This window comes from Dermochelys coriacea, chromosome 2 (assembly GCF_009764565.3).
Source record: "Dermochelys coriacea isolate rDerCor1 chromosome 2, rDerCor1.pri.v4, whole genome shotgun sequence".
NCBI classification, from domain to species: domain Eukaryota; kingdom Metazoa; phylum Chordata; order Testudines; family Dermochelyidae; genus Dermochelys; species Dermochelys coriacea.
In genome coordinates, this window is record NC_050069.1 from 47334978 (window position 1) to 47348602 (window position 13625).

General features: G+C 41.7%; 1 protein-coding gene across 4 annotated transcripts in view; it reads left to right on the top strand.

Moving 5' to 3' along the window:
* NBN (nibrin) overlaps nt 1-13625 on the top strand; it is an 80385-nt gene that overhangs the window by 35930 nt on the left and 30830 nt on the right. For all 4 annotated transcript variants that reach the window (XR_006278731.1, XM_038390643.2, XM_043507636.1 and 1 more), the window contains exons 6-8: nt 4424-4541; nt 7275-7465; nt 8561-8658. Coding sequence is in view for 3 of the 4 variants with exons in the window: in XM_038390643.2 (XP_038246571.1) it covers nt 4424-4541; nt 7275-7465; nt 8561-8658 (407 nt within the window). In the remaining variant the exon portion in view is untranslated. The remainder of the gene's footprint in view (nt 1-4423; nt 4542-7274; nt 7466-8560; nt 8659-13625) is intronic.

Genomic DNA, 13625 nt, shown 5'->3' on the forward strand with positions numbered 1-13625 from the left:
ATGAAAGGGGCAGACAACATCACTCGAGAACCATCCCATATCATAGGGACTGTAAGCAGTTAAACCTTTTTGGATGTAAAGCCTGCTCGTCAGCAACCCTACAGTTTAGGATTGCCAATTATGAGGCATTGATGGCCAAACAAAACTACACAAATTATTCAAAAATGTCTGAATTTATTCATTTTCTACTTGAGGACAACAAAGAGCAATTCAAAGCAACCACCTCAGAAGGCCACCTTCTTGCTCGAACAGCCTTACAAGCTGCACTGGACTCAGAAGACACGGCAGCACATTCCATCGCAATGACCATAGTCATGTGATGAGCTTCCTGGCACCACCTTTCTGGGTTCCCCAAAGAGATACCATTGAGGATCTTTCATTGAAGGGCTCAAAGCTGTTCTCAGCTAAGACGGATGAGTCGCTCCACACATTAAAGGACTCCAGGGCAACCTTCAGATCCTTGGGCATTTACAAACCTACTCAAAAGAAAAAACGGGAAGTATTACTTGGTGCAAAGAACAAGATTCGTGCCCTACACCCAACCTCAGAGGCAATATGACCTGCAAAGGTGGAGGCAGAGACCTACTAGACAGAGACTACTCCCTTCTCAGCCTTCGACATTCCAACAACTTCCCTCCTAAACAACAGTTTTGAGGGTTTGGTCGAGGACCTCTCATGTCTTCTGTCGCTGGAACCATCTGACACCATTCACCCATTCAGAGACCACCTGACTCTATTCCACCCAGCGTGGCAAAACATCACGTCAGACAAATGGCTGCTAGAGATTATCAAGACTGGTTATTATATTCAGTTTACCTCTATTCCCCTACCTACCCTCCTTCTCCATCCCTCTTCAGGGACGCTTCTCACAAACATCTACTATGACAGGAGGTAAAGTCTCATATGCCTGGGGGATGTGGAACCAGTACCAGCACAACACAGAGGGAAGAGTTTCTGTTCCCATTACTTTCTAACCCAGAAAATAACCAGAGGATGGAGACCCATTCTCAACTTAAGAGGACTCATCAAATTCGTGAAGACCCAGCGATTCAGGATGGTCATGCTAGCAACAATAATTCCAGCACTAGAAAAGGGACTAGTTCTCAGCTCTCGACCTCTAGGATGTACATTTCCACATAACAATGCATCCTTCACATAGGAGGTTTTGGTAGATTTGTCTGGGCAAAGATCACTACCAATACAAAGTACTTCCTTCCGGCTTGTCTATGGCTTCATGGGTACTGAAAGTCCTCACAGTGGTGGCGACTCTCCTCTGCAGACAATGGGTCATAATATTCCCCTATTTGGATGACTGCTTTCTCAAAGCCTGAGCTCAAGAAGAGAGCCTAGAAGCTACCCAAAGCACAGCAGCTCTCTTTCACACAGCTGGATCTACAGATAAACCAATAAAAATCAACATTCACACCTGTGCAGAGATTGGAATTCATCGGGGCCTACCTCCGCTCTCTGGAAGCTATAGCTTGTCTGCCCCAGCACAGATTTACCACTAGTCAACCTAATTGCTATAATGCAAGCCATCACACAGACATTGGCCAGGACCTGCCTCCAACTATGAGGCCATATGTCAGCAAACACATTTGTTGTCAAGCATGCCACACTACACATGTGATGCCTTCCAGGCTGTCTCAGGACAATATATATTCCACACACAAACACGCGTCTTACAATGCCAAGTAAAGTAAAAAACTGTCTACGTCGGTGGACTCAACCACACAATATCTGTACTGGAGTTCCCTTCGCATCCCCCTCGTCCCCTGCACACATCGATGATGCTTACAACAGATGCCTCTCTGCTAGGTTGGGGGGCACACCTGTGCAACCATACGATCAAAGGGCATTGGTCCCAACTGGAAGCAACATTACACATAAATCTACTTGAGCTTCGGGCAGTCTGCAATGCATGGTCACGCTTCCTACTCATGATCAGAGACAAAGCCATAAAGGTGCTGATGAATAGCATCGCTTTTATGCTTTCTATAAAGTGCCAAGGAGGGGCACGGTCACACTTCCTATGCACAGAAGTTATGCAATGTATTGGTGCATCTGCCACAACATCGACATCTCAGCCACCTACCTACCAGAATGCCAGAACACCATAGCAGATGCACTGAGCAGAACCTTTTCACAAGACCATGAGAGGGAAATGAACACTGCTGAACATATTCAGATGCTGGGGGTTCCCAACTATAGACCTCTTTGCAACAGCCCAGAACACGAAGTGCCCATACTTCCGCTCCAGAGCAGGACTGGGACCTGTTCTCTTGGCAATGCCTGTCGCTGCAAATGGGATATATCTACTGTATGCTTTTCCCCTGATCCCTCTCCAAGCCAGGATCATACACACAATAAGGACCGACAACTCCAGAGTGATCTTGATAGCTCCCACATAGTCCAGACAAATAAATGTGGTTTCCTTACTGGCTAAAGATTGTTTCGTGCCCACGCCCCCTCACTCCACTTCAATCTCATCTCCTGTCTCAGAATGCAGAATTCAGACTCCACCTGAAGGCATGGCTACCCCATGGTTCCAAGACACTGAAATGACCTATTCAGAGGAGGTAAGAGACTTTCTTTTAAACAGCAGAAGATCTACTATATAATATACCTACCTTCACAAATGGAAAAGATTTCATACATTGTGCCAGAATAGTCAAACAATGGCAACTACTTTTCCTCTACCAGTGGTATTGGATTGGATATACTGGAACTCAAGAAATCAGGTCTTTCAATGAGCTGGATCAGAGTATACCTTGTGGCAATCATGGCATTTCACTATCAAGTGGACGAGTTCTCAATCTTCGCTCACCCTACCACCAAAGGTTTCCTCAACAGTCTTTGCCACCTCTACCCTGAAATGTGATTCCCCCATTCCATCATGGGACCTCAGTCTGGTGCTGTGGCGCCTTATGGGGCCCCCTTTTGAACGACTGGTGACAGGCTCACTTCTCTATGCCTTCCTTGTCATTATCACATCCACCCGAAAAGTGGGAGAACTGGGACCCTCATGGTACACCCCCCCATACACAATATTTTTCACAAATTTACCCTATGACCACACCCCAAGTTTCTACCTAAAATAATTTAGTCATTCCATTTGAATCAACCTATCCATCTCCCATCGTTCTTCCCAAAACCTCATGGGAACAAATAAGAAGCAATGCTTCATACCCTGGACGTCCAAAGGATGCTAGCATTTTACATTGAAAGGACAGAGTCTTTTAGAAAGTCACCAAAGTTATTTCTTTCCATCATGGAACGATCTAAGGGAGACACCATATCCAAAAGCTGTCAAAATGGATCTCCACCTGCATTGGCTTTTGCTATTGCTATCAACAGATACAAACTCTGTGGCAGACCCACACACATTCCACCAGAGCTTTCTCTACATTGATAGCCTTCCTCAACAATGTGCCCATTGTGGACATCTGCAGTGCAGCAACTTGGGCCTCTGCCCATACATTCACACAGCACTATGTCATATAGCTGGACTCGACATTAGACGCTGTACTGGGACTTTTATCATCTGCCCAGATTGCAACTCTGAAGCCCCTCCCTTCCAGAGAGGGACACTGCTCTACAGTCACTTAAAGTGGAGCACCCACATGGACACTCCTCGAAAGAGAGAAGGTTACTCACGCTGTACAGTAACTGAGGTTCTTCGAGATGGTTGTCCCTTTGTGTGCTCCACTACCCACCTTTCTCTCTTCTACTTTGAAGTTTTTATGTTAGAAACTGTGATTGAGAAGGGGGGGTTTGGTCGCACAATGCTATGCAACTTTCGGAGGTGGCACGAGATGGGGACAGCACATGTGCGACCCTATCAGGTGTTGCTACTAAAAATATCTGATTACAAGTGCCAAGGCCCAGATTCACCTAAAGTGGAGCACCGTCGTGGACATCCATCTCAAAGAACCTCAGTTACTGCACAGGGTGAATAACCTTCTTTTTGTTTTGCTTAATGAAAATGTGTGTGTGTGTGTGTGTGTGTGTGTATATGCACATATTGCTGTTTAAAGATGTGTAGCGCAGTCAGTGTTAGTACATGCTTTTCATCTCTTCCAATACATGTACTTTATCCCTGTTTAGAAGGACCACTTGTAGTAGTGAGTAGGTTGTGAAGGAATCCTTGAGACATGGGCTTCTGCTGAGATTGCTGCTGCCTCAAACCACTGATCCAGAATTGAGAGGCTCCATATACGGTTATAAATCATTTAAAAGATCCAGTCCCTTCTTTCCCCATTTTATAAGTAGTTATAACAGTAGTAAAGAATTACAATATATTTTGATGTCCTGCCTTCAAAGATTTCTTTTGAAATAAACAAAGTAGAAATAAATTGCAGTAAAAGCTGCATAAAACATATACATCTGAATTTTATAACTTTGTTTCCCCCCCTCATTGTAGTTTTTATCCTCCAGTTGATGAGCCTGCTATTGACCCTGAAAAATTGGATCTGTCTATGCGTCATGAAAGAAAAATGATCTTCAGAGGCAAAACCTTTCTCTTCCTAAGTGCTAAACAGGTAACTGGTCTCTAAGTTGCAAAGATGTACAAGAAGACAATATTGATCAAAATATTTAAAAGATACTTTGAAACAGAAAATGTATGAAATTAGTTTTGTTTGTAATAATGCACCAATTAGCATTCAAATGTAACACCTTGTATGTTGACAGTGTATTTAAACTCCACTCATTCACAAGGTATGTAATAGGGAGTGAAACTTTTGTGGGGGCCTGCCACAGATGTTCAAACATCTGTGAAACCTGATCTTGATTCTGAGATGTTGTCATACTCCATCAACAGAAATTGGACCTCAGCCTCTCAATCTGTGTCTTTTATTCACTTTCATTTAAAACATCGAGTCATCTCCCTCACTACGGAAACTATCCATGAATGTCTGATTCCAACTGGCATGCTCTGAAAGTCCACCGACCTCTGAGAATAGAAAAACAATTGTGTTCGGCAGTTTTATATCAAGTTTATCTGCTGTGGAGTATCCTAAAACTATAGCAACTTTACCCATATGAACTATTGGACAGTCTCTGTTTAAAGAGAGGGATCTCTGCTTTCAGAAGCCTGGATAAAAAGCTGTATTTTGTAACCGTTTTAGTTGAATACACATACAGCTGAAATCTGTACTTGAAGAGTAGGATTAACCTGTTCCATTTAGGTTGGTCACTAAAAATGCCTTCTGTTGCATGCGAAAAACTAATTTTTTGGTTTTGTATCGCAAAACTGGGTGAGTGGGTTTAAAGGCTAATATCTTAATTGCTCCCAGATGTTGCCTACCTGTGCTATTGTATATGTGTGCCTCTTACTTTTTTAAACAAATGAGAAATATAAATGTTCATGGCACTTTACAGACATAAGACCCTACCTTTTCCCTCAGGATCTTAGTCAGAGACCCTAGTCCTGCAAAGGAATCTGCAAGTGCAGATCATTACCCCATGTGGATTCCCACTGAAATAACTGAATTCTGCTCAGGAAAGAAAAGTCTGTATTTGCAGATCTCTTTACAGGATCAGAGCCCAGTTTGAGACAAAGTCTAATGAGAAAAATACTGATGAAAACATGATGGCCACTGGCAGGGAGGTGGGCAGGAATCAGAAAACTTGCAATGGTCTCTTTTGATATTGTCTCTATGATGCCAAATATACTTAATGGAGATTTGAATAATCATTTGTACTGGTAGCATAAGTTCGTGTACATAAGTACATTATTCCTAGGGGAATTTTGCACCACTGCCCAGTGCAGAATTTTGCAGAAGTTAATGTGTGCACGGAATTTCCTTGTCCCCCGCATAAATGGGCTGCAGGATTGCTGGCCGCCATTAGGGGCTGCTGGACCCAGCAGAGCTAGCTCGCACACAGAAGATGCTGCCAGAGGGGAGGGGGAGAGAGCTAGAGGGTTCCTGGCAGCTGCAGTTCCCAGCATGCCCTGAGGGAAGGAGACGGGGTGTGCAGGAAACTCCATGCAAGCCTGGGACCAAGCATCAGGCTGTTTCTCCCTCTGGATCCTTGGCCGGGAGGAGGCTGCTGTCTTGCCTGGGAGGGCCATAGCTGGGTTTGGAGGGGGGTTTGGGTGTAGTGGCTGGAAGAGGCAGTGTGGCTGGGCTCCGGGGGGGGGGGGGGGGGTTGTGGGTGTCTGGCATCCCGACTCGGCTCGCGGATGGGATGGAGGGGCAGAGAAACAAGAACTGTGTTATCATAGGGGTTTCCTTAACTCTCTACTCCTGGGGGAATTTTTTTGTGCGTCTGTATTGTTACAGTCATACTTGCTGACAGGTATTTTGAAATAAATTACCAAAATAATAGAAACTGGTATGATTATGTAGAGTTATTTTGACAAATACAATCTACAGAATTTTCCAGAATTTTAAAACATGGGCAGAATTTTTTTTTTTTTTTGGTGCAGAATACCCCCAAGAGTAGCACATGTGCATTTTACTTAGAGCTGGCTGAAACTCAGGATTTCCAATTTGCAAGAAATTGCAAATTTTGAAATTTGGTTTTGTTTTCTCACTAACAGAAGATCCAGAAGAAGATTAATTTTGGGAACACTGTCACATGGTATGTTCCCTGGGGCCTGGCAGCTGCTGACTGAAACGAACGTTCTTGACAGTTGCAACACTGGGTACTATTCACTAGCAATGATGAAACTGACATGAGTGTCCATTTCAGTCAGTAGCTGCCAGGTCTCCCAGAGTATGTCTACAAGGGGATAAAAATCTTGCAGCTGATCTGGGTCAGTTGACTTGGGCTTGGGCTCCGGCGCTAAAAAATCGCTGTGTAGATGTTGGCAGTCCAAACCCAAATGTCTACACATCAATTTTTAGCCCCATGAGCCTGAGTCAGATGACCTGGGCAGCTTCAGCTGTGCCATGGGTCTCTTATCTCTGTGTAGATGTACCCTCAGGGTCTGCAGCTTCAGGGCAGATTGACCATGCCCACTGCCTCGGGACTGGGTACTCCAGTGCTTCAGGGTTCCCAGGCTAGCTGGTTCCCAGGGCTGATGGTTTGTCAAACTGAACCATTTTCTCAAAACAATTTGCGTTTGACGAATAGGCATTTTCTAACAAAATTCTTCATCAGAAAATTTCCAACTGGGTATAGATTTACTCAAATTAATATAGTTCTGATTCTAGAATAGGTTCTGATATATTCAATATTATTGTTGTTTCAGTAAAAAAGAAAACTAATGGATCTGACTAAATTTAATCTGTTCATTAAATTGCATTTTCTTTCTTGATTTTTAGCATAAGAAACTGAGTCCAGCAATTATTCTCGGAGGGGGAGAAGCAAAAGTGTTGCAAGAAAGAAGAAAAGAAACTGCTTTACTGGTAGCTCGTGAAGTCTGTGTCATTGATGCAGAACTAACTAACTCACAGGTCCCAGTATCTGACTCAGTGAGAAATTGGATTGATTCCATTATGACCGTGTTACAAAGGTGAAATATATTCTTTTACTTCAATAGATATTTCAGAATTTTAGTATAGTAATTTGGATTAGTTCTTTGTGTACAGATTAAAGATGGGATTTTTTTTGGAAAGTGTGTTTATTTATATTGCTCAATAGTCTTACAATAATTTGATGAAATATTGACTAAAACTTTTTGGGGAGGGAAGGATTGTGGTCTTAGAGAATTTTGTGTAAGAACATCCAAATGTACCACAATTAATTGGACTTTGTTCATTAAAATGTCAGTTTACTTTTTCCCTTGACCAACTGTTTTCTGTCTACAATATAAAAAGGAAAGTCAAGTCCTTTCTTGGTTCTACCATTTAAAAAAAAAAAAGCTATGAATAAAAGGATTGTGTTTCTTTAACCAATAGATTTTTCTCTCCTATTTTTCACAAGTGCAATTCTCAACAGATGAATAGGAACTACTTTCCAAATAAACTCTTACTAAATACAAATAAGATCCCAGGAGCAGGGGCTGTGTCATATGTTTTATAGAGGATAACATTGGTAATAATTATGATAAAAAAATCTTTAACTGAACCTAATAGGTTAATAGTATTTAGGCCCACAGATCATCCACATAGGAAAGAAAACCACAGAACTTGTCTTGTTTCACGGGAGGCTGTGCGCATGGAAGAGAGGTACCTCCATAGAAGTCACATCTTGTCAGAAGCACTTGTCTTTCATATTATTTTTCTACTACTCCTCCCCCCCCAGTGAATTAGAGGACACTTTATGGGAAGCATCTTAGTTTGGCTAATTGTCCAGATCTGAACTGATTGAGGTAAGGAAGGGAAAGGTGCACTGTCAAGATTACTAGGACTAAAAATGTATTTGCCATGGCAGTGGGATGTTGAAGTTCTCACCTACAAGGCTCATACGTTAACATTTTTTCCCTTAAGCCTGCTGTTGGTGCATGAAACATTTTGTACTGTATGATGGGATTTCTGCCGTTTGCTACTCCATCTTTGAACATGTTTTTGAGAAGCACATGTTTGGATAAAAGAACAGAGTATTTGGATATAAAAGCTGCTGATCTTTGGTATTTAATTTTCTAAAACTGTGTTTTTATTTTTAATAGAAATAATCTCAGAGCCATTCCAGAAGCAGAAATTGGATTAGCAGTTATCTTCATGTCTATGGAAAGGTATTGTAACCCTCAAAACCAGCCTGGCATAGGTAATTTTATAAACTTTGTTACTCTGATGGGGGAAGGAGAAGGGGGAGGTATTTTATTTTTGGTTAGTAATATTTATTATTTGTATTACCGTAGAACCTAGGAGTCCTAGTCATGGCTGATTATCTTAGTATAAGCAAAGGAGGCAACATATGGCCATTCTCTTTTCAGGTCTATATATATTTTTAAAATAAATGTTTTTCTTTTTTCCATATAGTATTTTTTGCTTTAATGTTTTTATAATTCTTGCACCGAAGATCATCATATTTATAGATGTAAAGAAAAAAGCAGAGACTGACATAAAATCAAATATATTGTGCAGTGAATATACAAAAATGTATTAAAATAATGTTTTGAAATCCACATTTTTAAATGGCACACAGGAACAACATGTATGTAAAGCTGCTTATTCCATGCTATCCTGCACCCTTGGAATGAGAACAGTACTGCAAAGCAGATGAAGGATGAACAGTAGAAAGTAAAAATAATAAAAAGAATAAGAAATGAATGGATTTATAATGCAGTTTCTTATTTGCACTTAAAGACATTAATCTTTTTAAAAACTAAAATAAAAATTCAGAACAGTAATAGTTTAGTTGGCCTGAAAATTTAATAGGGAAAGGTCTAGACTTCAGGTTTGGTTTTTGGTGTTTTGTTTCCAAGCATTAGCATAAGAACAGCCATGCTGAGTCAGATCAATGGTCCATCTAGCCCAGTATCCTGTCTCTGACAGTCGCCAGTGTCTCATGCTTTTGGCAATTGGAGGTTTAGGAACACCCAGAGCATGAGGTTTCATTCCTAACCATCTTAGCTAATAGCCATTGAGGGACCGATCCTTCATGAATTTACCTGATTATTTTTTGAACCAATTTATACTCTCATATATTGCATTGTATTCACCAATGCAATAAGAATCTAAATCTATGTGAACAGATCTTAAGTTTTTCCTGTTTTCCAAATGTATTTGGTTTTTTTTTTGGGAGGGGTGGGGGGGCAGGGCATCAAATCTGGGACGTGGTTTAAGGGATTAAAATAGTATGTGCTTTGTATCATGTTAATAACCTAAGCTGTATTTACAGGTTTAAATTACATGTTTTTCTATGTAGTTTTTAAATTAAGCAATAAGTCCTAAATTGATGGGTATTTCTGGTTCATTGGTATATGTTTTGAGTGCATTCAGGCAACGAGACTGAAGGGTGAGGGTGAAATCCTGTCCCCACTGAAATCAGTGTGATTTTTGTCATTTGCTTCAGTGGGGCCAAAGATTTCATACCATGTGCCTTGTCTCAGATATTGCATCAGTAACCCCTGCTGATGAGGCTTGTTGAATCTTACATGTGTTGAAAAATGCACAAAAGACAATGTAAAGAAATAAGCTAGTTTTGGAAAAAACAAACAAACTAATATTCCTTGATGATGAAACAGGAAGTTCATGAGGGAAAGTGGGGTACACAGAACTGGCACAGCTCAATAGGATTTGTTGGTTGATTGTAATTTTTCTTTAAAAGCAACAACCACCTGTCTCTGGACATATGTGCACAAATTATATTAAAAACCATACAAAATAAGTTGACTAGTATTAAAAAAACCTAATGAGACGTGTCCCATAGTCAATTATGTAAGTAGAGAGAGACAGTCTTCATCCCATCAGGCAAATGCTTGAATAAATGGACTTTGTTCCAGGCCATGAAAATCATCACACTCACAATCTAATGGAGGAAGCAATTCCAGAGTTCAGACATCACTAAAAACTGTTTTACCCAAACATTCAGTACCATGCACTGTATGTAAGCATGAGTCAACTTGTCTTTCGCAGCAGTGCAAAGCAAAACAAAGTGTAGCCACTCACTAAAGAGACCTGTGCGTGATTATAAACAGATAAGTGTGCAATGGCAGCAAATCCCCACTCTATCTTCCACCTCCCCCCGTGCCACCCTGCCCCCCTCCCCACACACACAAAGAGGAGGATATAGAAGAAAATATACTGAAAATATAATACCATTATATAAAATTGAAGATATACTCCCATCTTGAGTACTGTGTTTAATTCTGGTTATCTCATCAGAAAAAAGGTAGAGCGGAAATGGAAGGGGGCCAGATGTGGGCAACAAAAATGATTTAGAGACTTGGAAGACTGCATTTGTGAAAAGATTATAAAGATTAGTACTGTTTCATTCACCAAAGAGGTGTTAAGTGAGGACACAATAGAGTGAAGTAACAAATGAGATTCACTATGTAAAGTGGGTGCTCCTTATTACTGTATCATATGAAACAATAAAGGGACATCTGATCAAAACGAGAAGCAAAAAATTTAAAACTGAATAAAGGAAATAATTTCCTAGCTTGCAGCACTTGTTGCCATTAAAGGCAAACAATTAGTAGGATTCAAAAAAGGATTTAATATTTATACGGATAAGGTAAACATCCACATTTACATTTGCATAAAAATGTTTAAGGGTTATAAACCATCCTGCTTCATGGTGTAAGTCAATCATTGATCAACGGGGGTTAGAAATAAATTTCTCCTTTACCCGGTGTATTCCGTCATAGGATCCCTTCTTGCACTTTAGATGCAAGTTAAATAGTAGTAATCCTGAGTTCCATAAATACCCTGAAAAAATAACTACCATATAATCAGTTTAGATTTCTTGTTTTTTGAATGTTGTGTTTTATGATATGCACTGCTGGGTCTTGTGCTGTACCAATGACAGTTTAATATTAAAGTATTTATTATACTGATGAGAATACTGTGGACAAGAATCCTACAGTCAATCATTACTCAAACAAAACTTTCATTGACTTTCATTTCAGTGGGATTTTTGACCAAGAAAGAGTCCTAGGATTTGGTTCTTGAAGTTCATTGAATCATAGAAGGTTAGGGTTGGAAGAGACCTCAGCATGTCACCTAGTCCAACCCCCTGCTCAAAGCAGGACCAACCCCAACTAAATCATCCCAGCCACGGCTTTGTCAGCCGGGCCTTAAAAACCTCTAAGGATGAGATTCCACCACCTCTCTAAGTAACCCATTCCAGTGCTTCACCACCCTCCTAGTGAAATAGTTTTTCCTAATATCCAACCTAGACCTCCCGCATTGCAACTTGAGACCATTGCTTCTTGTTTTGTAATCTGCCACCACTGAGAACAGCCTAGCTCCATCCTCTTTGGAATCCCTATTCAGATAGTTGAAGGCTGCTATCAAATCCCCCCTCATTCTTCTCTTCTGCAGATTAAATAAGCCCAGTTCCCTCAGCCTCTCCTCGTAAGTCATGTGCTCCAACCCCCTAATCATTTTCATTGCCCTCCACTGGACTCTCTCTAAATTTTCCACATCCTTTCTGTATTGGGGTGCCCAAAACTGGATGCAATACTCCAGATGTGGCCTCACCAGTGCTGAATAGAGGGGAGTAATCGCTTCCCTCCATCTGCTGGCAAAGCTCCTACTAATGCAGCCCAATATGCCATTAACCTTCTTGGCAACTAGGGCACACTGTTGACTCATATCCAGCTTCTCGATCACTGTAATCCCCAGGTCCTTTTCTGCAGAACTGCTGCTTAGCCAGTCGGTCCCCAGCCTGTAGCAGTGCTTGGGATTCTTCTGTCCTAAGTGCAGGACTCTGCACTTGTCCTTGTTGAACTTCATCAGATTTCTTTTGGCCCAATCAGTCTAGGTCACGCTGGACCCTATTCCTACCCTCCAGTGTATCTACTTCTCCCCACCAGTTTAGTGTAATCCACGATCTCGCTGAGGGTGCAATTCATCCTCTCATCCAGATCATTAATGAAGAGGTTAAACAAAACCAGCCCCAGGACCGACCCCTGGGAAACTCCGCTTGATACTGGCTACCAAGTAGACATTGAGCCGTTGATCACTACCCGTTGAGCCCAATGATCTAGCCAGCTTTCCATCTACCTTATAGTCCATTCATCCAATCCATAAGTTTTTTTTAACTTGCTGGCAAGAATACTGTTGGAGACTGTATCAAAAGCTTTGCTAAAGTCAAGATCTATCACATCCACCACTTTCCCCATATCCACAGAGTCCATTATCTCATCATAGAAGGCAATCAGGTTGGTCAGGCATGACTTGCCCTTGGTGAATCCATGTTGACTGTTCCTGATCACCTTCCTCTCCTCCAAGTGCTGCAAAATGGATTCCTTGAGGATTCCTCCATGATTTTTCCAGGGACTGAGGTGAGGTGAGGCTGACCAGTCTGTAGTTCCCCGGATTCTCCTTCTTCCTTTTTTAAAAGATGGGCCCTATATTCGCCTTTTTCCAATCGTCCAGGAACTCCCCCGATTGCCATGAGTTTTCAAAGATAATGGCCAATGGCTTTGCAATCTCATCAGTCAACTCCCTCAGCACCCTCAGATGCATTAGATCTGGACCCGTGGACTTGTGCATGTCCAGCTTTTCTAAATAGTTCTTAACCTGTTCTTTCACCACTGAAGGCTGCTCACCTCCTCCCCATTCTGTGCTGCCCAGTGCAGCAGTCTGGGAGCTGACCTTGTCTGTGAAGACCGAGGCAAAAAAAGCATTGAGTACTTCAACTTTTTCCACATCATCTGTCACTAGGTTGCCTCCCCCATTCAGTAAGGGTCCCACACTTTCCCTGACCTTCTTGTTGTTGCTAACATACCTGTAGAAATCCTTCTTGTTACCCTTCACATCCCTTGCTAGCTGCAACTCCAGTTGTGCTTTGGCCTTCCTGATTACACCCCTGCATGCTCGAGCAATATTTTTATACTCCTCCCTAGTCATCTGTCCAGGTTTCCACTTCTTGTAAGCTTCCTTTTTGTGTTTAAGCTCACCGAAGATCTCTGTTAAGCCAAGCTGGTTTCCTGCCATATTTGCTATTCTTTCTGCACATCAGGATGGTTTGTTCCTGCACCCTTACTAAGGCTTCTGTAAAATACAGCCAGCTCTCCTGGACTCCTTTTCCCCCTCATATTACCTCCTGGGACATCCTGC